The 25,500-nt window shown below is 42.7% G+C and overlaps 1 protein-coding gene and 1 non-coding gene across 3 annotated transcripts in view; both read left to right on the forward strand.

Annotated features, from left to right (window-relative positions):
* Positions 1-25,500, forward strand: part of Znf385d (zinc finger protein 385D) — a 997,469-nt gene that overhangs the window by 606,266 nt on the left and 365,703 nt on the right. Inside the window, exon 1 of one of the 2 annotated variants that reach the window (XM_008833158.1) lies at positions 10,859-10,913. The exons of the other annotated variant lie outside the window; for it this stretch is intronic. Coding sequence (XP_008831380.1) covers positions 10,880-10,913 — 34 coding nt within the window. The 5' untranslated portion in view covers positions 10,859-10,879. Of the gene's footprint in view, positions 1-10,858; positions 10,914-25,500 lie in introns of those variants that run through there. 2 annotated transcript variants of the gene reach the window in all.
* LOC115070388 lies at positions 7,494-7,684 on the forward strand. Its single transcript, XR_003849555.1, has one exon. It is a non-coding gene; the product is annotated as a U2 spliceosomal RNA (small nuclear RNA).

Below are 25,500 nucleotides of genomic sequence, written 5' to 3' on the forward strand. Positions count from 1 at the left end.
TATGTGTCTACCTCACTCCATACTTCATACGTATGTGTCTACCTCACTCCATACTTCATACGTATGTGTCTACCTCACTCCATACTTCATACACGTGTCTGCCTCACTCCATACTTCATACGTACATGTCTTCCTCACTCCATACTTCATACATGTCTACCTCACTCCATACTTCATACGTGTCTACCTCACTCCATACTTCATACATACATGTCTACCTCACTCCATACTTCATACGTATGTGTCTACCTCACTCCATACTTCATACGTGTCTACCTCACTCCATACTTCATACGTGTCTACCTCACTCCGTACTTCATACACATGTGTCTACCTCACTCCGTACTTCATACATACGTGTCTACCTCACTCCATACTTCATACGTGTCTACCTCACTCCATACTTCATGCGTGTCTCCCTCACTCCATACTTCATACGTGTCTACCTCACTCCGTACTTCATACACATGTGTCTACCTCACTCCATACTTCATACGTGTCTACCTCACTCCATACTTCATACGTACATGTCTACCTCACTCCATACTTCATACGTACGTGTCTACCTCACTCCATACTTCATACGTGTCTACCTCACTCCATACTTCATACGTACATGTCTACCTCACTCCATACTTCATACGTACGTGTCTACCTCACTCCATACTTCATACGTGTCTACCTCACTCCATACTTCATACGTACATGTCTACCTCACTCCATACTTCATACGTACGTGTCTACCTCACTCCATACTTTACTCCATACTTCATACATACGTGTCTATCTCACTCCATACTTCATGCGTGTCTTCCTCACTCCATACTTCATGCGTGTCTCCCTCACTCCATACTTCATACATATGTGTCTCCCTCACTCCATACTTCATACATACGTGTCTACCTCACTCCATACTTCATACATACGTGTCTACCTCACTCCATACTTCATGCGTGTCTCCCTCACTCCATACTTCATACGTGTCTCCCTCACTCCATACTTCATACATACGTGTCTCCCTCACTCCATACTTCATACATGTCTCCATCTTTTCCTTGTCTTATTTTGTAATAAATCCCATCAATTTTTACCTGTGTCTTCTGGAGCATATCTCTCTCTTTCAAAGATTTATTTTAGAGTGTGTGTGTGTGTGTGTGTGTGTGTGTGTGTGCACATGTGCACCAGGTACAGGCACCTGCAGATTCCAGAAGAAGGCATCTGATCCCCCAGAGCTGGAGTTACATTTGGTTGTGCACTGCCTGATGTGGGTCCAGGGAACTGATCTCTGGTCCTCTGCGAAAGCAATGCCTGATCTTACAGTGTGCTTAGTCACTGAGCTACCCTCAAGCCCCAGGAGTAGAAACATACTCCTGACACCATACTTACTATAATGCCTAGGTTCTCTAGTCCATGCTAGGGAAATCCATCCTGGTCATGTGCCAAATGTTCTCCATTCTGGTGGATCTAAACCTGATTGACTTCCATTGCTGGTACCTGTTTACAGCTTTATTTTCTATTATTTTTAGTTGTGTATATTTGTGGGTGTTTCTGTGTGGGTATGTGCTCATGGGCATAAGTGCCCATGGAGGTCAGAAGAGGGCATCGGATCCTCTGGAGCTGGAGTTAGAGGCAGTCGTGAGCTGCCCATTGTGGGTGATGGGAACTGAACTGATGTCTCTGCAAGAGCACCATATCCTCTTAACCCTGGATCCACCTTTCTAGCCCTCAGTGCTGATGTTTTAATAATTTCCATGTCAGATTTGGAAATAATCAGTCAGCTATAGTGGAAGTCCAGGTTTTTGTTAATATTTGGATATTGTTTTTGGTCACCTGCTTTAGATGGTTCCCAACAATGTTTTCTTGGAAGTAAGATAAAGAGAAAGTATTTTTAGGACAGTGATAGTCCTGTGGGTTGTTCTATCAGAATACCGTTAAGGGCAGTAAAGTCTGTGCATCCCAGGAGGAGCACTTTTATACATGGAATGCAAAGTCCTTAACATATCTTAAATATTCTAGACAAAGGAAAAAAAAGAAGAATACTCAGCAACCTCACTCTTGAAAATAAATAAGTGAACATATCTACAGCATTAGTAAATAACACCAATAACACAAATGTACAGCCACATAAAGTAACATTGGGAAAGAAAATATGGAAGCTTAAAGGTAGCAACAAAAATGAGAGAGAGAGAGAGAGAGAGAGAGAGAGAGTGAGTCATGGGGAGATTTAATAAATGGTGACACAAATCGCTTGATAGCAGTTACAATGAGGTTAGGCCCCACTTCTGGCACCAGAGCTATGAGCTCTGATGCTCTGTTTCCTTTGAAATGCATGATACTTCTCTCCTAGGGTTGGTAAGATTAAAGTAGTTAATACAAATCAAGTTTGCAGGCATTGCCTGGTGTGTGGTCTGTTACACATTCTTCTAAGTCTGTTTTATTATTTTTTAAAGGTTAAATGAATATTTAATTTGGGGGATAAGTTTGAGGAACAGCAAAGAGGAATAACAATTTTTGGCGTAATTGCGTTGGTAGATCTGTAAATACTTTGAATATAAAATGTAGAATACAGCATCTGCTAAATCTAGGGCTCAGATATCAACTCAAAATAACCTCTCTAGATGTCTGTCTCCCTCAAGTATGAATGGACAGGTGCCGAGAAAGAACCCCTGTTCTCTTGCAATTATTCCATTCTACTCTAGTAGATGGAGTCACAGATGTGAAGCAAATGACATTCGCGAGGTTCAGTTAAATACTAATTTCCCATCCTCGTCTTTCTTTCCGATATAAAAATTGCCAGAAAAATAATTTTCGCTCCTAATTCCAGAAATAGCTGTCATATAAGTTCTGTGTAGTGAAGTTGCTGATTATGATGGGGTTTTAAATTACATTTTTATTACATTTATAATACAGTAGACAAATATTAGATTTTAGACCATACAGTTTATACTAAGACAGCACTCAGTTATCTTGGAGGCCTTATTTCTCCCCTTACAGTTTTAAAAACCAGAAGAAGTAACTGCATTATCATTCCATGTGGCTAAATTTCTGGCATGAGTTGGCATACAAACGTGTGAATCCTTTGGGGGTTGTGGTCATTGAGATAGAAATTAACTTGACTTCAGTAATTTGCTTGATTGTGATTGATGGAGTATCACCTATGGAAAGCTCTGGTCCTGAAATATCTAAGGGCAAGGATGCTCTAGGCTTTGTCCTGAACTGGGGATGCAGGCAGCCAAGTCCAGCAGTGACTGGATCCCAGCCCAGACCCAGTGACCTCTGCCCCTCTGCCCTGACACAATAGACTCTGTTGGTCATTACAGGCTTGGACACATGGCTGCTCCCAACCTAGGTTTTGTGGGTGGAATTTAGCTCTGCCTGCTGTAATAAGCTAAGACTCTTGTCTCCAGTGACACAGAGGTATTAATGGGGTCTGGGCCTCTTATAGCAGTGCTCCATACTACATGCCAAATGGCCATTTTGTTTCACTAAAACAGTATTTTTATCATGATATTTTTCTTTGATTTTCATGGCTGTTTTTGAAATACCGATCCACATGTTATTTGTGGATTCTGGTAAAACTGAGCCACAATACAAACCTTGGAATAACTCGGCTGTGGATTTTTATTATTACTTTTAAATTATAAACAAAGCATAGTCACCTTTTAGTACTGCAAGGAATCAGAGATAGTGTGAATACAGTGGTGTGGTGTGAAGGCCTTGCCTGTGACAGGTGTACACATGCATTTTCTTTGATTGTAGATTTTATTTTTCGTGAGCCTTGGACTGAATCAGAATAATCCCACAGTGTAAGCGAGCCTGGCTGGCTGCAGAGTGCTCCAAGGTGTAGGTCACCCCTGCGGGATGAACAGGAGATGGAAGGGTTGCCTTACTTCTGAACTGATCCATCTCCACTCTTTGCTCAAGCTCTTTGCAGCGCTGTGGGCACTGAAAACAGTGAAGGGTTCGGGTGGAGCTTTGAAGAAAGCTGGGAGAGTGTGTCGAGGGAAAATAAAAATGTATTTGTGGTGAGAAATGTTTCCTTAAAAGCCAAGTTGCCAGCAAAAGGCACATCTCTGGAGCTGGAAAGAAGTGGAAAATACTGCACATCCCTTCTCGTAAGTGAGGGGCACTGATGAGCTTGCTTCCCAACCAAGGAGCTTTATCAAGTGGCGGGTATGAGCTGCTGAACATCACATGGCATGTATCTGCTGCTGCTGTTTCTAAACCCACTCCAGAGCTGGCTGGGGAAGAACAGCAGTCACTAGCGGCCCTTCTTACAGGGCAGGGGCTCCTCCTCTGGCAATGCCAGCAACCTGGGCATGGCTCAGCTGGGAAGCCTGGCTGCAGCCTGGCTCTTGGCAGGTTCGCGCCAAGTGGGGCATTTCTGAGCTACACGCCTCTCTTGTTATCTTTGAAGTGGCTAGTTTGCCAGGGTAAGTTATTCTCATAGTGACATCAGGGAACCCCCCAAGCTAGGCTAACCCAATAAAGCTGGCCCACCTAGTTCTAGTGAGCTGGTGACAGAGTCAAGTCCAAACTACAGCAGGGGTGGAAATACAGCATGGCCGACAGGAGACGGGCCACAAACTTGCATGACAAAGGACCCGACTATGAGGATGACAGTTGTGTCCAACAGTACAACTGCTTAAATGTCATGATGAGTCTAGGTGTGAAATCCCAGAGCATTTCTCTGGCCATCTTTGCTCCTGTCTGATGATCTTGACATTGGGAGCCTTTGTCTGTGAACACTCTTTACATTGGAGTTTGTTTTGGGTGAGATAGCCCAAGAACATGGGGCTTTGCCCACCAATTAGTCCATCTTAAGATGGGGACAGAGAGAACACTGAGAGATGATATGGACGCAGGGTAGGATTCAGTGAAAAACTGTATAAGCATCTATTTATCTTCATTAAAGAGTAAATTCAGTACTGGGCATGGTAGGTTATACCTTTAATCACCACATTCAGGAGGCTGAGGCAGGGTGGTCTCCGTGAGTGCAAGGCTAGCCAGGTCTACATACTAAGTGCTAGGACAGCCGCAGCTACATTGTGACACCCTGTCTAAAAAAGAAAGTAAATTCAGACCAAGAATGAAAATGAATTTCTAAAGATCAAAAACAAGTTTAAAGTTAGCGTGGATTTGTCAAAATGCTAATATTTTAAACAAAACACAAGTTTGCGGCCACATACAGAAGTTGTTCCTCCAAGCCTACTGGGGACATTTTCTAGTTTACATAAAGTAATTAAATTCAAGCCTGATGAATTCAAAGACATTGGCAACAAGATCCCAGGTGAAGCTAGAGCTGACCTGCCGAATAACATGTTTGGAGGCCAAGAGAGAACTAGAAAATCGTATCTGAAGCTCATAGCAACTGTTAGTGAGGATTCTTCTGTAATATTGCCGGACAGCAACAGAGAGCTCACTGGGGACTTTCTGGAACTAGTCTTTACTTTGAAATCCAACTACGTCCTTGGAAAAGAAAAGATTTCAGTTTCCGCCCACAGCAGTGAAGTGTGCCTTTCTCATGGGGTCCTGGCTGCCATGGGGGATAGTATTTCTCTTCCTTGTAATAATTACGACTTGTAAACAGCATTTCCGTATATTCCCAGCTTAGCTCAGTTTTCCCTTTTATGGTAATGGCTGATGCTCCATTTACAAATTGTTTCTAAAGGCTCAAATAAAGGATTTATCTCAGCTATCTCTAAAGCATGTTGTGTCAGTTACTTTTCTATTGCTGTGGCAAAACACTCTGACCACTACCAACTTGGGGAGGAAAGGATTTATTCAGCTTATATCTCCCAGGTCACAGTTCATAGCTCAAGATAGGAACTCAAGGCAGGAACCTGGAGGCAGGAGCTGGAGCACAGGCCATGGAGGAACGCTGCTTACTGGCTTGCTCCCCTGGCCCATGTTCAGCCTGCTTTCTTATGTAACACAGGCCCACCTGCCCAGGGGTGGCACCACCCACAGTGGGCTGGGCCCTCCCATATCACTCAACCATCAAGAAGATGCCTCTCAGACTTGGCCACAGGCCAGTTCAATGGAGGCAATTCCCCAATTGACGATCCCTCAACGCAGGTGTGCCAAGTTGACAACTGAAGTCATCCCGCCCAGCAACTTACAGAAGGAAGAATTAATTTTGGCCTACAGATCCAGAGGGTTGAGTCCATCATAGTGGAGAGGCATGGCAGCGAGTGGCCAGCACGTGTGTGGCAGGCAGCTGAAGCAGGAATCTGAGAGCTATCATCTTCAGTGCCAAGCAGGAAGCAGATCAAGCAAAGCAGGAAGCAGATCCAGCAAAGTGCAGGTGGGTGGGCCGTAGACTCTCAAAACCTGCCCCAGAGACGCACTTCCTCCAGCAAGGCCACACATCCTAAGGATTCCATGACCTCCCAAACAGGCCACTAACTTGGACAAAGTACTCAAATACTTGAGACACTGGGGGACATTCTCATTCAAACTACCACACATCAGAGTCTTTAGGTCAGGTCAGACACTGTACACCAATGAGAGATGGCTAAGGGATACCAAGAGAAACACACACACACACACACACACACACACACACACACACACACACAGGCTTAAAGAAAAATAAATGCAAATACTAATGAAATGCTGTCAGAAATAATGCAAACACAAGTATTTTCTGTTGGAAAGAATTGTTCAGGGCCAGTGGTGGTGAAGTGGAACCAGACCTCTCAAACAGTTCTTGTGGACGTGATGGCACAGTGTGTCCCCAAATTCTTTGCCGTCATCTTACCCTTTATCCAACAATTGCATATCTAGGGCTCTCTCCAAAGCAAGGTGGTTTATATGCATGAAAATTAATGGACAATGATGCCAAGTGCTATTTTATTTATAATTATACAACCTTGGCAACTAGCTTAAGGATCCAAAAATTTGTAAAATTGAAATAAATTTGAAACTGCCATATCGGAGAATGGCCTTTAATTATAATTATGGTTTTCAGCACTTTAATGACATGGGGAAGATGTGGACACATGTTAACAAAATTGTGCAATATGAAGAAACAGAAAATATTTGTTATGGAAACCGTAAACTCCATAATGTATATAAACTATATAATTGACTGTATGAAAATACTGTTGGGCCGGAGAGAGGGCTCAGCAGTTAAGAGCACTGGCTCCTCTTGCTGAGGACCTGGGTTCAGTTCCCAGTGCCGACATGGTGGCTGACAGTCCAAAACTCCAGTTCCAGAGGTCTGATGCCCTCTTCTGGTCTCTTTGGGCATTGCACAACATGGTGTGCTTACATGCAATCAATACACTCATAGACATAAAAAACATAAATCAATGACATAGAAGATAAATACTATGGGTTTTCGTGTGCTTTTTTCTTTACATTTGTAATTAAATTCAACTACTTTATAAAGAACCTGTGTTAACTTTATGATCAATGAAAACTGCTGTTTGTGAAAATCATCCCAACAAGAAATATATATTAATTAAAACTATTAAAAAATGGATTCTATTGCTTCTCGGCCTTTTGGCTAAGATCAAGTGTAGTATCTGTTCTTATCAGTTTAATATCTGATATATCCTCTGTCCGAGGACAACACAGTAAATGGATTTTTGGAACTAGGAGATGGAATAGGGGCTTGCTCGGTTCACTCCACACATTGACCTGGTATTGCAGTATCTGCAGGAACAGGGGACCCCCTCCGGAGAGCTTTAAAAAAATGGATTCTAGAAATAAATCATTAATTCTATAAGAAAATTGTATAACCAGTTACAGATGTGTAATGAGTCACAAAGAACCAAAACATAAAGGATGAAATTATAGTGGACAGGGCTGGAGAGATGGCTCAGCGGTTAGGAACACTGACTGTTCTTATAGAAGACCCGGGTTCGAATCCCAGCACCCACGTGGCAGCTAACAACTGTCTGTAACTCCAGTTCCCGGGGATCCGACAGCCTCTTCTGTCCTCTGCGGGCATTGCACGACACGGGTGCACTTACCTACATGCAGGCGTAACATGCATACACATAAAATAAAAATGATAAAATATTTTTAAAAAATTATAGTGGACATATGTTTGGGAAACAGATAAGGCATGGATTCCTAACTGCAAGAAGAAAGAGACGAAGGACAGTAAAGTTTGGATCAGATGCAAATGGGAGCAGAGAAGTTTATAAGGCTTTGGGGATAATATGTCTGCAGAAGTGACACCCGCCGTACCCCCTTTGTGAGTCGAAGTGAGTGAGTTTGCTCACACTTGGCAAGTGGCAGAACATGCAGGTGACTAGAATGCAGGTCTATGCTGATTTGGAAACAGGTGCTGATTCTTCTTGCAAATATGATGGAGCCATAAGTCAATAGTCAATATGAAAATAAAGATAACTGATGGTGAAGGATATTCTAAACCCGTTTCTTGTCCAGAGGACTTGACCCACCACCTGAAGGACAGTTTATGCTTTGGACTCCTCTTGTTTCTTGGGTCAGCCCACTAAGAGGCAACATGTACCTTACAGGGGCCAACCACACTTGTCTTTTCTCTATGCTGCTTGTACATGGACCATGAAATCAGGTCCCAGGAGCCATGGAGGCTGACAGACATTGCAAGTCAGGGCTCTGATTTCCCCAACACACCAGATCCTAGACATGCTCTCTGTGCTGTAGGACCTATTCAGTCTTCTGATGTTCATTCATCACAAGTATCACAGATACTTTAGCCACAGTTCCCCCCCCCCCTTAAAAAAGTCTGTGCCTTCAAAGTTCTCCAAGTTCCATTACCAGTCAAAGGTACTGAACGAAGAGAGCAATTATTCTCAGCCACATTTGTTCCTTGGTCAACCCTGCCACAGTCAGCAAGAGCTCTTGAACAGTTCTCAAAGGGGTCCAGCCCATGGTTGCATATAGCATCCTATCTTCTCTAGAAAGTTTTAATTGTTAATCTATTATTATTCCCTTTAATTTGTCCTTTTTATTGAATGGAATGGAGACCTTCTTCCCTTCTGCTTTTTTATTGTTTCTGTTAATCTTGGGATCCTTTGAAAAATGATCCATCCATTGACATCTATTCTTACAGAGAAAACTACTTCAGAAAAGAGAGTTGGGAAGTCCAAAGTTGCCAGTGTGAAAGTGTAAAGTGGTGACATTTTGTTTTTCAAATTTTATATTTATTCTGTTCAAGAATAAATAATACAAAAACTTTAGAGTAATAATATATATATGTATATATATATATATATATATGTATATATCTCCAACAGCTGTCTTCATAAGTCTTTGTACTATAGAACTGAAATTCTATATTTATTACATAACAACTCCCTCCCCAATACTTTATCCAGACTCTAGTAAACATCATTGTACTTTATTTCTCTATGATGTGAACTGCTTTAAATTCTCTGTGTACCTTATGTAAGAGGAATCACGCAGTATTTTGTGTGTATGTGACTGGTTTATTTTATATACCATCTTAGTTACTTTTCTGTTGCTGTGATAAAACACCGTGATCAAGGGAACTTATAAAAGGAAGAGTTTATTTAACTTACAGTTCCAAAGGTACAAGAATTCATCATAGTTGGGAACCCTGGTGGGGAGGCATGGTGGCAGAGGTGACTGGAGCAGGAGCAGAAGCTAAGCTTTCACATCTTCAAGCAGGCATAGGAAGCAGAGAGTGACTGGAGATCTGGCAAGGTTTAAGAACTCTCTAAGCCGATGCCCGGTGATGTGCTTCCTCCAGCATGGCCACACCTTCTAAGACCTCCCCAAACAGCACCACCAACTGGGGACAAAATGTCCAAATACTTGGAGCCTATGGAGGACATGTTCATTCAAACCACCACACATACTATGCATGTAGCACATGCCAGAATTTCCTTCATTTTAAGGCTTAAGGGCATTTCATTTTGTGTATGTAAAACATTTAGCTATTTAATCAGCCGTGAGTGGACACTTGGATTGCATCTATATTTTATCTATTATGACTAATACTTCTGTAAAATGCCTGTACACATCCCTCTTTGAGACTCAAATTTCCCATTTTTCTTTTTGAGGAATTACTCCCCAGTTTCCCACAATATCTATATTATTTTACATTCCCAACAGCATTGCAGAAGCATCACAAATTCTCCATGTCATTACCCCTTTAATTTTCCGTTATTTCCCATTTAATGGACTTGAGCTAGGACATCATTGGAGGTTTAAACATTTTTAAATTACGTTCACTTATTGTCGTGTGTGTGTGTGTGTGTGTGTGTGTGTGTGTGTGTGTGTGTGTATCTGTCACATGCATGCCATGGTGCATGTGGCGATCAGAGGACAACTTACAGAAGTCAGTTCTCTCCTTCCACCACGTGGGCTCTGGGGATGGATCTCCATACATCAGACTTGGTGGCAAGTACTTTACCCAATCATCCATCTCACTGACTTGTCATGGCAGCCAGGATTTGCATCTCCCTGAGTAGACATGGTAAGCATGGCTTTATGTGCCATTAGCCAGTTTTAGACCTTCTTTGGCAGGAAATTTTTAGCACCTATAGTAGTATTTAAATTAGGTTGTATTTGCTGTTGTTGGGTTTGAGGTATTCTTGATGTATTCTGAATATACTAAATGATTACTAGATACACAACCTGCAGGTATTTTCTCCTGCAGATTCTTTTGATTACCCTATCATTCTGTTAGGACTGTGGATGTCCAGACTTTTAGAGTTCAGTTAGCTTAATTTTCCCTTTTGGCTTGTGAGTTTGATGTCATTTATAAGAAATCAATCCCAATATCATAAAGTTTTTCTCTGTGTTTTTACGTCTTAGGTGGAAATCTTTTTAAATGTGATGTTAGATCTAACTCCATTTGAAATGTTGACTGTAAGTCTTGGGTTGAGTCTGAGTTCATCATATCTGGAGTTCAATGAGCTTCTCACATGCAAGACTTTCATCAGACTGTAAGTTTTCACTCATTATTTCTTCAAGGATTTGAGAGAGAGAGAGAGAGAGAGAGAGAGAGAGAGAGAGAGAGAGATCTCCTTATTTTGGAACTCTCCCACTGCAGATGCTGAAGGTGTCCCTTTGTCCTTCAGGCACTGTTGACTTATCTCCCATCTTTACCGTTCCGTTCCTCTGACTTAGTAACCTCCTCTTTCTAGTCATTTGTAATTCACCAGTTTCATCTGTTGTCTGATCAATCTGTCATTGTATCCATCTAATTAATTGTTTATTCCATTTACTATGTTTTCTAGTTCCAGGATTTTGTTTCACTTCCTTTTATGTTTCTGGCCATACAGTCTTTCAGCTGACGTCTTTCTATCTATTGATAAATAGATATAAGTAGAGAGATAGATGATAGATAGATGATAGATAAGTAGATAAGATAGATGATACATAGTTATATAGTTGAATATATATATCTTCTTTTACCTATTTGAGTCTCTATAAAATAAACACACAAAAAATCTTTGTCTAAGGCACAGAGGAGAGCGCGGGAAATGGATGGCGGCTGGCCTAGCCTGGGAATTGTTGGAGACTCATTGCTGCTGGGAGAAGGGGAGTAGGCTTCCTACTCTAGATAGGCTCTAGATAGGCTGACTAAACTCCAGTGGATGAACCTGCATCTGGGTACAAATGTTTGACTAGAGAGTGCTTAACATGTATGGCAGAATGCATGCAGTCCCGTGGGGGAGCTGGGGGGCATGAATGGAGGTCTAATTAGATTAAGAGTACATTTCACACTACTGTACAAAAAGCTCAATAAATTAAAAAAAAAAAAAAAAACAAAAAAACCTGTGTCTAAACCCAGAGAGATGACGCTGCAGTTCGGAGCACTTACTGATCTTGCAGAGGACCTAGAATCAGTTCCTAGAACCCACATTAGGCAGGTCACAAGGGAACACCTATCACTCCATTTCCAGGGGATCTGACATACTCTTTTGGCCCCCACAAGTACAGGGCATACAAATGGTGTACATGTGCATGTATGTAGACACATATTAATGTTAAATAAAGAAACCTTTTAAAGAAATAATTGCCTAGTGCAGCCACTGTCAAAGGTTTGTGGGGTCATTCCTGATATTTCATTTTTCTTTCTTTTAACATACCACGCCTTGACAGAGGTTGTGTGCCTTATAATTTTTTTTTACTGAAAACTAGACACTTGTTAATAAATCTAAGCATGTGGTCATTCAAAAGGCCAAATGAAACAGCTGTTGAATGTAATGTTCTAGAGGGTCTTTTTTTAATATTTATTTTATTTATTTGTGTGTGAGAGAGTGCAATGGTATGTACACACATGCATGTGGACGCGTGTGACCAGGTGTGCTAAAAGGACAGAAGACAGCATCAGTTCCCTCAGAGCTGGAATCACAGGACACCTGGCTTGTTACTTCAGTGTTGGAATCCAAACACTGGTTTTCATGATTGCACAGCAAGAATTGCTGTATGCTGAGCCATCTCTCCAGCCCAGCATTCTATAGTTTCTTGCCTTTTATCGTGGCTACATTTTTTAGTGTGTCTATGCCAAGAATCAATCAGAGTAATGTCCTTGGGTTCTTCTAGCTTTCTTCTGAGTCTGTGCCTTTCCCTGGACACACAGGGCTATTTTCCAAATTCTCACATGTGCATTTACTTTTCATTTTTTTACTTTTTAATGCCTGGCTCCCAGAAGAGAAATTATTGTAAAAAGTAGGGTAGGGAAAAACGGATCCTTTAAATGCCCTGCACCTTACTTCAAGGGGTGGGTTGCAAAAAGGAGCACAACAGCCACATCGTCCCACTGCTCGGGCATCTCTGTGATCAAAGGCAGTAAGTACTTAGCTAGACTAGAGTTCACATTCCTGCTGTTTGAAGGGCTCATTTTCCCTCTTGGCTCCTGCACGGTGGGTGCAAACTACCTCAGAAGCAGCCACGGAGCTTTCTACCAAAGGTCCAGGCACTGGGGATGGGTGGCTCCTACTCTGCTAAGAGACAGCAAGATGAGCTCCTCTTGATGGCCAACTTCTCCCCAGAGTCCTTCTACCTGTGCGGTACGATCCTGCCGGCACTGTGTGTGTGTGTGTGTGTGTGTGTGTGTGTGTGTGTGTGTGTAACAGCTTCTTAGTGTTTCCTTAGCTGCTATCTTCCCAGAATCTCTAGTTAAAAATTCCTTTTTATATTAGTGTGGAGATCTTAATTTTACATAAATTAATATTTCATCAAGGTATGATTAATACTGATGATAAATGCTCTTTATTGTGGGTATATTGGGCAATTGATTTTAAGAAAAAGGAAGAGTTGGAGGCCGGCGAGATGGCTCAGTGGTTGAGTAGCTCCCTGCCTGCTCTTCAAGGGGACCCGAATTCATTTCCCAGCACCCATATTGGTGAGCTCACAATAGCATGTAACTCCAGCTCCAGGGGTGTGATGGTTTGGATGAGAATGTTCCCCTTAGGCTCCAAGTAATTGGACATTTTGTCCCCAGTTGGTGGTGCTGTTTGGGGAGGTGTTAGAAGGTGTGGCCACGCTGGAAGAATCGTGTCACTGGCGGTGGTCTTGGAGAGTTCTTAAGCCTTGCCGGATCTCCGGTCAGTCTCTTGCTTCCCTTACCTGCTTGAAGATATAGAGCTTAGCTTCCACTCCTCCTCTGGCCACCTCGGGCGCCATGCCTTCCCGCTCTAATGGACTCTTCCTTTGGAACCATAAGCTCAAATAAACTTTTCCTTCTGTAAGTTGCTTTGATCAATGTTTCTACCACAGCAATAGAAAAATAGCTAATATAAGGCGATATCTGACACTATTTTCTGGCCTCCATGAGCCCTGCACACATGTGGCACACATTTTCATAGCCACACACATGGACAGAGAGATAAAATTTTAAAATTAAAATTTTTAAATCAAGAAAAAGTAGAGAATATGAGCTCTGTTGTACAAATGGGGAGAAGGGATCTTTAAATATGCAGTAAGTTTCCTGGATTCATACAGCTGTGGTGTGACAGTGCTTAGTGTCAAGCATGAATATTCATCCAACATTTCATAGTTTTCTCCAACCTGAACCTGGCATTTATCCAGTCCAATTCAATCACACCCTGAATGATAAATCAAGTATAGAAAGGACTTCAAAGGACTTTTATGGTTAAATAATAATAAGTAATTGCTCCAAACTTGGCAATGTTTGTTCAGCACTGTCAAGATATGTAAGATGCTAAATTTTATGGATACAGTCATTAAAAACCCGAGACAGAAGTGTGTCTGACCACGGCTGAGCACAGCTCTAATCCATGGTATAAACAGGAATACGTAGAAGGCAGTTTTGCAGTAGACGGCACTTAATACACAGACTCATAACTGGCCCAGGTGCTGAGAGTAAGTGACTGTTGAGTGCTGGTCCTAGACTGGAGACTGGACATCTGCATCTCCTCCTCAAAGGCCCAGGGACACTGCAGAAGAGACTTCAGGCAGAATGTGAGAGTTCAGAGTTGGAAGAGTGCTGTGAAACACAGCTTTCTGGACATGGTATGGCCACTATGTGCATGGACTCACCAAAGCTGAAGTTACTTACAGAAGACCTGCACCAGCCTAGGCCAGCCAGTCAGCAGTCCATGTGGGTAGGGGAAGAGTCCATAAGGCCTCACTTCTCCTTGAGGTGCCTTTGGCAGTTAATGGGTACGGGGGAGGGGAGTCATTGTCTTCGGTGTTATAATCACTGGATAGTTGTCTATGATGGAAGCGCATGATCCTCTCTCCATATGCGTGCAAGAAACTGTCCAAGAATAAAGGAGGTTCTTGTTGCTGTTGTGCTTTGGTTATGGATTGACCATGTGCCTCGAGAGTTTGTGTGCTGAAATTTCTATCAAATTGCAAGTTACTAAGAGAGTGGAAAACTTAAACTGGCTGTGGGATTTGGGTGTGGGACCTGAGGGCAGTGACTAGGATCACATAAGGTTCTGAGAATAACATTGATGTGAGTGAATCCAGAGGGCTTTATAAGAAGGAGGCCAGAACACACACACATACACACACACACACACACACACATACCCCACAATCATGCACACACACACACAAACACCACACAATCATGCACACAAACACACACACAAGCACACATATAGAAGCACACAGACCACACATACTGACACACAAACACATGCACACAACCACACACCTCACACACATGCTCACAAACATGTACACATATTCACAAACATACATACACACAAACACATGTACACATACCTCACATGCCCACACACAAATACACACATGTACACACAACACACACACAAATACAAACACACAAATGGACACACACACACACACACACCCCCTGTCTCCTGCCATGATGCCTTAAACTGTCTTGGGACCTTGTCGGTGAAAATCCATCTCAGAAGTGGGCCCTTACTTGGACTAGAAGTGTGAGACAACATAAACCTGTTCCATATATGGTTTAAAACAGACGTTTTCCTAAAGACGTGCTCTCGACGGCTTCAGTAAGCCAATAAAGCTAAAACTTACCCTTGTTCTGATGTTATGCTCCCTAAGAAGAAATGACCATCTGATGGATAATTTTATTCTTTTATAGATGATACATAAAAAGAGGAAGTTTTAGGAGAGGGAAATGACACAGCAGTCATGGGGAAGAAGAACTTTCCTACTTAACATGTAAAATGATTGGTTTGGGCATAGATGATGTAAAAAGATAAAATAAATCCTCATCGAGGGTTTCCACGCCCAAGTATTCACTTACCTTCTTTTCTCAGCAGCTCATCAGAGAAAACATGCATGTGCCCAGTCACATAGCCAATGGATGATAACGCCTCCTGTTCACATCTTTGGTCTTTCATAGAAACATTTATTCACTCGTCCAATAAACATCTAGGGTATCAACCTAGAATCTCCGGAGAAGAGAGTTCAACAAGGGATTGTCTGGGTCAGCTTGGCCCATGGACATATCTGTGGGAGATTGTCCTGCTTATGGTAGTTGATGTAGAGGATACAACTCAGTGTGAGCAGCTCCATGCCCTGCATTTGAGTCCTGACCTGTGTGACAGTACTGGAAGCAAGCTGAGCAGGGGGCATGTGTGGTCCAACTGTGCCTGCTCTTGAATGTGGATATGGTGTGGCTAGCTATTCAAGTTCCTGCTGCCTTCAGTCTCCTTCTGTGATGAACCCTCATCCAGACCTGCATGATAAAATAAGCTCTTTCTCACCCAAGGTGCTTTTTGTCACAGGACCGGAAATGAAGCTGGGACACACAGTGAGAACTCATAGTGCATTAGATGCGTTTGCAGGACTCAGAACTAAAGATGGGGATAAGGTACAGAGGAGTCTCAGGAATCACAAGCTGCTGAAAGACAACACTCCACTGAGCATGTCCACACATCATGGCCAATACCTTAGGAGGATTGTGTTTAGGTTAAAATTAAAGGGGAGCATGCACGCCCTCATCTGTCTCTTGAGAAAGTGGTATTTAATGTCATCTTCTTATTTTCATTATATATGTTAGACTTGCCTGACATGAGCAAAACTTTTCCATGGACCACTATTTTGGTTCTTAAAATAAAAAGACAAAGTGGTTTAACTTTTACCATTAAAAATAGAAGCTGTGGGGAGGAAGGGTAGCACTTTCAGTTTAACTTGGAATTAATTATAAGCTTTCTGCCTGATACATTTAATCTCAAATTTGTTGAGGCAAATATAAAAAGTGGTTCATTTTATATGTTTTAAAACCATTTTATATGGTTATGAGAATGTGCTACTCTGTCTTCAAAAAGATCTGCTCTTTACCATAACCGGATTGCAGGCATCGGGGTCATACCTCAGGACCTTGGGCATTCCCTAGGTCACTTCCTGTTTCATCATCCTGTTCCAAGAATCCATCTCCCTTTAATATTTATTATTACCAAAAGGCCAGGAAAGGGGTACATGTATATGTTTTCACAGTTCCTTCATATTCATGCAGATAATTATAGCAAATTGTAACAACATAAAAGGTGTATTACTTTATCTAGAACATATGAAAAGGGGTTGTTTCATTTGGACATGCTAAGGATATTTGGACATGTTAAGGATATTCACAACATTATAAAAATATCACATGCAGTCTCATGCTTTAACCTGCCATTATAAGAAAGGCCACTTTATTGAAAATCTCCAAAACAAAGGTTTTATTTGTCTTCGATCAATTTTCTTAAAATATCTCTTTATGTCATCATATCACGATATAGGCAATCCTTTATAAAATCTTCTCACAGCCCTCTCAAATTCCTCCGCTTCTCAATCTCCCTCTCCATTCACTACCCACTCATCAACCCATCCACAGTCGAGCTATGCACGAAGAGTCTACCTCACCTCACACGTAGATGCTGGAGACATCATGGCGGATTTAGTACTCAGAAATCTTATGGTCTAGAAGTGGAATGAGCACGTGCTGTGGAGACAGTGGGGAACAAATTGTGCACTACCAAGAAGACTGTTCCGAGAAATCCCACGGAGGATCCACAGCACAGTCATCAACTGTTCTGAAAGAAGCATTAGCTACACTTGAGGGAAACGATGGATGGAACATGTCAGACACAAGACAGGGAAGATGCAAGAGCAGCAACACTTCCTGTGAGCTGGTTACACAGACCTGTGGCGCTGCATACACAGCCTCAGGCTTGCTGGAAGGCGGCTTTCTCATACAGTCCTGGATCTCTCTGAGAATGGTGATTTTTGAAAGAATTTCACTTGATGACACTTGCCAGCAAATTTCACTTAAATTCTGGCTTCAGCATCAGTAGCTGACATGTATATGTATGTGCATGTGTGTAGTGGAATCTTTAGACACACTATTTAGTCATTTTTCAGGAGCAACATGAACACATTGGATTTGAGAATATCTTATACCTGATAGCTACATTAACTATGGCCATTGAACCTGTAACTCAAGGACTGGATTAGATAAGATTTATATTAATAGCATCTTATCTGTCTGCTCTCTTGGCCTGTAGCCATAAATCTGTCTAAGCTCGCTGGTTCAACCACAGATTTTTCTAGAAAATACAATGTTAACCCTGCGTTTTGATTTCAAGGTTCTCCAATACCTTTCCTTCCTTCTAACTTATTATATCTTCACAGTCTGGTTCTATTCCATTTGAAATATATTTTTTTAGTTCAATATACTTTGCTTCGATCATCTTACCATTACTACAAGCTTCCTGTTTTCATGCATGCCCGTTTCTATGATGTATTTTCCATAGTGGTTTAGTAAGTTCTTCTCTGCTCTGCTAAATCTCCTTCAAGATTTGGATCTTGAGCCAAACGTGTTGGTGCACAGCTGTTATTCTAGTACTTGGGAGATGAAGGCAGAGGGATTGGGAGTTTGGTGTCACCCTCAACTACATGGCAAGTTCAAGGCTGACTTGGACTACATGATGCCCTGTCTCAAAAATAAACAAATAAAGAAAAAGCAACTTGTGTCCTGTAGTGGATCTACGGTAAGCTCCTACCAACTCAGAGAGCAGAATCCACAAGCCCATGCTACCTAGGGTCAACAAAATGTCATGAAAAGTGTGCTGGTCATGCAAAGTCTTAGGCAAGGTCATGATTTGCAGTTCTGATGCATTAATAAAATCCCTCCTCTGAATAATAGATGATTTGATGTATCTAATGTCAATATATTTCATCAATACTCTTAGTCTTAAAGGAAAGTTTCAGTTACCAAGGAAAAGGTTTTCACTTTTTCTATGTAAATCTCACACAGTGGGCCTGCAGAGCAGGAGACAGCAGTTTCACATGGTGAGCTGGAGGCCATCACCTGTCTCTTGTAGAAGGCCTTGTTTGGACCCCTGTAACTTGTTACATCACTTCCACACTCCCCTCCGCTCCCTCAAGCATACCGGCTGGCTCCTTCCTCTCCTGCCAGGCAGCACCTTCCCTTTATTCACTGGGCTGAATCTTGGCTTCTCTCATCTCATAGCTGAAAGGTGCCAGGTGGTAGTTACAATACTTGACAGTGGCTCCTCCTAGTGCCAGTCCGTGGAAACTCTCCATTTAGTTAAGAGTAGGATAGAAGCTATTACTATTGATTACTATCGTAGGAGCAGACATAAAATGTGACTCAGAAAAAAAAAAACCAAGAAATGATTGAAGAGTATGTGGAAACTTTTGAATATCCAAAACTTATAAGAATATGCCTTCCCAATCTACCCCTCTGGTTCCAAGCCTGTCTCTGTCTCTCTGTCTCTGTCTCTCTGTCTCTGTCTCTCTCTCTGTTTCTCTCTTGTCTTCCTCTCTCTCTGTCTCTGTCTGTCTCTCTCTGTCTCTGTCTCTCTGTCTCTCTGTCTGTCTCTCTCTGTCTCTGTCTGTCTCTCTGTCTCTCTCTCCCCCTTTCCCTCTCCATTCTCCCCTTTCCCTGCCCCTCTCCTCTCTCTCCTCTCTTGTGTTCTTATACACCATCCCTTTCCCTTTCTCTCTTTTTCCCTCTCTCTCCCTGTCAGACTCCATCTCCCTCTCTTCCCTTCCTTATAACACTCTATGCTTGTCCATCTGCACATGTGACTCCTAACTTGAGTCTTTCCCCTGATTTACAGGCTTCCTCTATCTCCTACTGCATGTTTTTTTTAAAACAAATAGTCTCTCAGTTCATCTTTCTAAGTAAGGCCACACTAGCTTTGCGTAGGTCATAGACCTCAGAAAATTCTTTTCAGACGTCATTCTAATTAAATCAGTTATGTTCAGGTTTCCGTAATCCCTGCATATTGAAGAGGACCTGGCCCGAAGAGGGGCATTGCTTGAGGCTGTTCTGAAATATGTGAGTTCCCTGTGTTCCAATTAACACTGATGCCTTACTTTTTTTTCTAGAACAAGGTTGTGAAATCTATGACTCATATTCACTTGTCCATTCATACAGACAGAATGTCTTTTATATTTTTCTTTTTAATTTTTACAAAAACTTTATTGAGAATTTCATACATGCATATAAGGTGTTTTGATCAAATCCATGCCCACTCCCTCCCCTCTAACATTCCCCCCTCTGAAGAGGTAACCCTAAAATATTTTAAGAATTACATACAAGCTCCAAAATACTTTTGACAAAAAAAATTCCCCCTCTGAAGAGGTAACCCTAAAATCTTTTAAGGATTAGATACAAGCTCCCAAATACTTTTGACGTTTTTGGCCTTGGAACAGAGTATGTTGCTAACAGGCCCAAGGAGATTTTGAGTTTTAGCCAAGAAGCTGGCTACTTTTCTTTGGGGTCTTTTTACCCTAACTACCTAGCCTGTTCTTACCTCCTATTCTTACACACCATCCTCTGAAGGGGTTACCCAAATTGCCAATAGGGAATAGGGACGCAGACCTCTCTGGCTTCTTCCATGCTGAACAGGGACACGGGGTGAGGCAATTAGAGTACCCCTTCAGTGGGTCTATCTGAAAGACTCCCAAATTGCATAACTCTTGTCTCTAAGGGGAGAAGAAAGTCCTTGAATTATGAATATATATATATATATTTCCCATTATTAGAAAAGCCCTCATTCATGGAACTTTAGAGTAAATAAAATGGCATTGATGAGCACTGCAGGCATCTGAGAAGTTATTTACTTGAGGCAATGATGAGCAATCTTGTTCTAAATATATTTCTCAGAGCTTGAAGTTTTCCAGAACAAGTCAGTTGGTGATGTGAGAATATAACTCAGGGAAGTTGTAGAAGAGAAGCAGACAGATGGGAAAGAAGCGGGCTTGAGAGTCGGGGATGAGTGCAGACTGCAACCTGCGTCCAAGCAAACCATCCTCATTTTTATAACTCCCATCTCCGTTCTCCCATGAATCGCCATGCCAACACATGTGGCACAGAATTCGGTCCATAGGGCAATTTGACTGTTCTTGTCCATTGATGGCTACATTGAGGCAGCTGTCAGCCAGGTCACTACTCAGTTTTTACACTTGTGTTTAGTGCTTCTCCCTCATGACAGCTCCAAAACTGGTCAAATCGGCTTGCCCCTATTAGACTAGACCAGCTGTGAAAAATTGTTATCATTGTTACTGTTACTGCTGCCTGCCGTGTGTCCCTGGGTGGTATGAAGACAGCAAACACAGGAGATTCCAGCTTTATTGCATATGTGCACCTCCTGTCATGTGATACTGTGAGAGCCACATTTCCACAGAGCACTCAGTAGCCTCTACATGCTGAACCAGGAGTCAGGAGGCAAGTCCCCTTCCTGAGACAGCTCAGAGCTTTTCTACATCCTTGCGCAGCTGCCTCCCGTGTGCCTGCCCTGTGGAATGCTTTGCCCCCTCCCCTCCTCTTCTATTATTTTGGGGGTTTGTAGTAATATATTTCCTTGAAAAGATCATAATATTTTTAAGTAATATTTCTTCTTGGACCAGCAAGATAGTTCTGATTTAGAAAGTGCTTGTCACCAAACCTGATGACCTGTTTGATCCCCCAGGTAACCATATCATGGAAGGAGAGAACCAACTCCTTCAAACTGTCCTCTGACCTCAGCTTGCATGCTGTGGTACACACACACACACACACACACACACACACACACACACACACACATAAGTAAATGAATAAATGTAAAATTATTTACTCTGAGAATTCCATGCATTTATACATTTATTTTGGTTATATCTGTCCACCAGTCCCTTCTTGCCTGTCCCCCTAGGGCACCTTCTCCCAACTTCCTGTCCTCTTTCTGTTGCTGTTGTTAGTAATAACGACCCCCCTAGTCCAATCAGTGCCCCCATATGCCGATGGATGTGGAGTCTTCCACTGGGGCATGGGCACCCTACCAGAGGCCACATCTGCAAAGGAGGGTGACTCTTCTTACATCAACAGCCACGGACTATGGAGAGTTCCTCTGCCAAAGATCAGGCCTCAGCACCCTTCCCTGGTCTGTGCTGGAGTTCTGACTGGCTTGGTCTTGTGCAGGTCACCACAGCTGCTGGGACTTGGTGAATGCAGTGGCCACACCAGGTCCGAAAGGCATGGGTTCAGAGCTTCCTCCTCACCTGTCAGCTCCTGGGTTCTTTCTGCCCTTCTGTGTTGTCCCCTGAGACTTGATGGAGCGGGGGAGAGGATTGATATGGATGACCCATCCACAATTGAGTCCTCAGGGTTATTCATGCCTGGTACTTTGACTAGATTTGAGTCTCTGGAGGAAAACACTCACATAAATATAAAATACTCATATACATAATCAAATTACTCATTTGATAGTATTTTCTAAGAAATTTTCATTTAATTTTTTGATTTATTTATTTTTATTTTATGTATATGAGTATTTTGCCTGCAAGTATGTAAGTGCACCGTGTCATGCAATGCCAGTGGAGGCCAGAAGAGGGCACTGGATTCCCTGGAACTGGAGATTATGGATGGTTGTTAGCTGCCATGTGGGTGCTGGAAATCAAACCCAGGTCCTGTGCAAGAGCAGCCAGTGCTCTTAGCTGCTGAAATTTTATACTTAGAATATATGGAATTTTCACCAAGTAGATGTGTTTTGTCATGTTCAAATTAATTAGGATCTTTTACCACCTTAGTTTTTTTTCCTTTCAAAGGTAAAGAGAAAACTTTCCATTTCATAGAGGCCTTAGTGAGTCTTTTGTTGTTTTTTCAAAATAGTGACACCCCTAGCAAAGATAAAGCACTGAGTGATTGCTGCTGTGGGAGAGAAGGGAGAGCACAGGTGATTGAATGCCTCCTTGCAGACCTGTCAGCTCTGAGCATTGCTGTTCCTCAGACAGAGCCCACAGCCAAGGCATCCAGACACAGTCTGAGCCTTCCTTCTCTCACTAATTGTCAATCAGCCTGTCTCAGGAGAGGAGGTCAGTTTTCCTCCAGAAAGTTCTATCTATCAAGAGTTTCTAGCCCTACCCATACCCTTGCCTTTGGAAACTGGACATACTTGTCTATAGGTATGTACTTAGGACTTAAATTTACTCAGCAAAGCGTTTAGTGTACACCTACAATAAATGCAGGTGTGGAAAACTCACATGGGATTATGGTGGTAGGATGCTACCAGAGAGTGTTGGGGGTCAGGTCTATCGAAGGGAGAAAAAGGGGGATTGGGGACATAGAATTGAGCTGTGGTGCAAATAGCGTTGGATGCTCTGACTTGCCTGAGTTTCCCAGGTTGGTCCAAGGTGGCCGGGTCTTTCTGCACCTCTCCCTTGGATATGATCCTTCACCAAGTACCCTGAGTAAGCGGCTCACCACAGCTCAGAGTACACAGAAATCTCAGAGACAGAACACTTCACCTGACTTAGGAAGAGCTGTGTGATATATTACACACGGGCATTCTGAAACTGCTAAGTGGCAATAAACTTTATGAGACCTGTTAATTTTTCCAGAAGAGATTGCACATTATAAACAGCGGCAAGTGATAGGAATCAAGGAATAAAGAGATTCTCTTTGAGGTGGAGGAAAACACGTCACTAATTATGATTGTAGCAAAATAGAAGCTTCCTAGAGGAGGTCTAGAAAGAGAGCAGTCCAAGGTGAGTGCTGTCCCCACGGGTGGAGGCTCACGAGCAGCAGAGGCACGAGGCCGGCAGGGTGGACCTGAGGGCTGCAGCAACGGGTGGCCGCGGTGGAAGGAGCATAGAGGTCCGAAGAGAGTGACGGGAAGAGTAAATGGAACAACTGGATGGAACAGTGGATGTCCATAGAAGAGAGAGAGAGAGAGAGAGAGAGAGAGAGAGAGAGAGAGAGAAACAGGGAGAGAGAAAAGAAAAAAAGGAGATGGAAAAGGATGTACAGATAAAAGAGAGAGAGAGAGAGAGAGAGAGAGAGAGAGAGAGAGAGATTTCAAATATAATTTTAAACCTCCATGGCCACAAATTAAAAATTTTTTATCACTTAGTCAATGTGTAGTCATACAAAGGAAAAGTACAAAAGCCGATGCCAACTATATGAAGAATCTGGCAACACCGGGCCACTTCCGTCTTGCCAAACCACCAGTGACACTGACCAACAGGGAGTTGTCACACACCGTCCAGTCCTCCATTCCTGGTTTCCTCCAGATCACACAGAGCCCGCTCCACACAGCTGTGTGATGCCCCTCCTCCTTCATGCCCGTGAAGGATGCTGCGTTGACTGATGGTGCAATTCACACCCACATCAACACTTCACCGAGTAAGAACCGGACGTAGACGTGATCTCTCCTCGGCCCCCAGCTTCTGTGTCAGTTATGCTCTGGCTGACATTGCATAGCCCGAAATAACGGTAGACAAAAGTGCCCTTCTTCCACATACATGACAGAGCTTCACGACACTTTGGCTCCCTGCTGCAGTGTCAAAAGGAACCCGAGTTTAGAGGCTGCAAACCACATACCGTGTATCATCGCACGTGGGTCCTGTGAGTGGGGAAGACAGAGCTGCTGCCTCAGGGCTCTGCTGCGGTGGCTCCTGTGGGCTTTCACATGAAAGGCTGGTCCTGGCTGCAGGTGTCTGAAGGCTTGGCACAGGCTGGAAGACCCATGGCTAAAGTGGCTATTTATATGCTTAGCTAGTTGGAGGTGGCTATCGGCTGGAATGTTCTGTTCTTTGTCCTATATGTCTCTTCACAAGGCTTCTTAACATGTCCTCAAAACAAGGCAGCTGGCTTTTCTGAGAGTGCATAGTCCAAAGAGGTCATTTTGCTTTATGTGGCCTGTTCTGTTCTGAGTCAGGCTGAAGTGTGAATATGTCACACAGTGCTAATGAATACACAAGGCAGCTCTATTCTGCACTGGGAGGTCCTGCAAGGACATAAACACAAGGAAACTGGAGTCATCTGGGACTGAATTGAAAGGTAACTTCCAGACACAAAGTTGAGGAGCTTATGAGTTCTTACATTCTCAGCAGCGCCTATGACATCACGTATGTTGAACTATTGACCAGCTCATAGTTTAGTGCTCTATGGCTATCTCATAGTTACATATTGAACCTCTTACAGTCAAAATGTTATTATGTTTTATAAAAACAGTTTTAATTTTGGGCTGGGGAGATTGGTCAATGGTTAGAGCACTGACTGTTCTTGCAGAACACCCTGGTTCAAATCCCAGCACCCACAGAGCCAGTAGCAGCCATCCATAACTCCAGTTCCAGGGGACGTAACACCCTCTTCTGACCTCTGTGGGCATTGTATGACATGGGGGCACTTTCATATATGCAGGCATAATACTCATACACACAAAATAAAAATAAATAAAAAGACATTAAATTCATTTGTATATTTTTATTTGTTTGTTTGATTGCTTTTAGTTTATTGAAACAGGGTCTCCCTGCAGCCCCAGATGGCCTGGAACTCACTATGGAGACCAGACTGGCCTCAATCTCATGAAGACCTGCCTGCCTCTGCCTCTTGAGTGCTAGGATTATAAGCATGCAACACCATGTCTGACTTTTATTTTTTATGTTTTATCTGTATGAGTGTTTCGCCTGCATGGATGTAAGTGCACCCAAGTTGTGCAATACCCACAGAGACCAGAAGATGGCACTGAACCCCCGGAACTGGACAATTGTTAGTCACCATGTAGGTGCTGAGAACTGAACCCAGGTCCTCTGCAAGAGCAGCCAGTGCTCTTAAGCACTGAG

This window comes from Nannospalax galili, unplaced genomic scaffold (genome assembly GCF_000622305.1).
Source record: "Nannospalax galili isolate Female #2095 unplaced genomic scaffold, S.galili_v1.0 scaffold215, whole genome shotgun sequence".
Taxonomy (NCBI): domain Eukaryota; kingdom Metazoa; phylum Chordata; class Mammalia; order Rodentia; family Spalacidae; genus Nannospalax; species Nannospalax galili.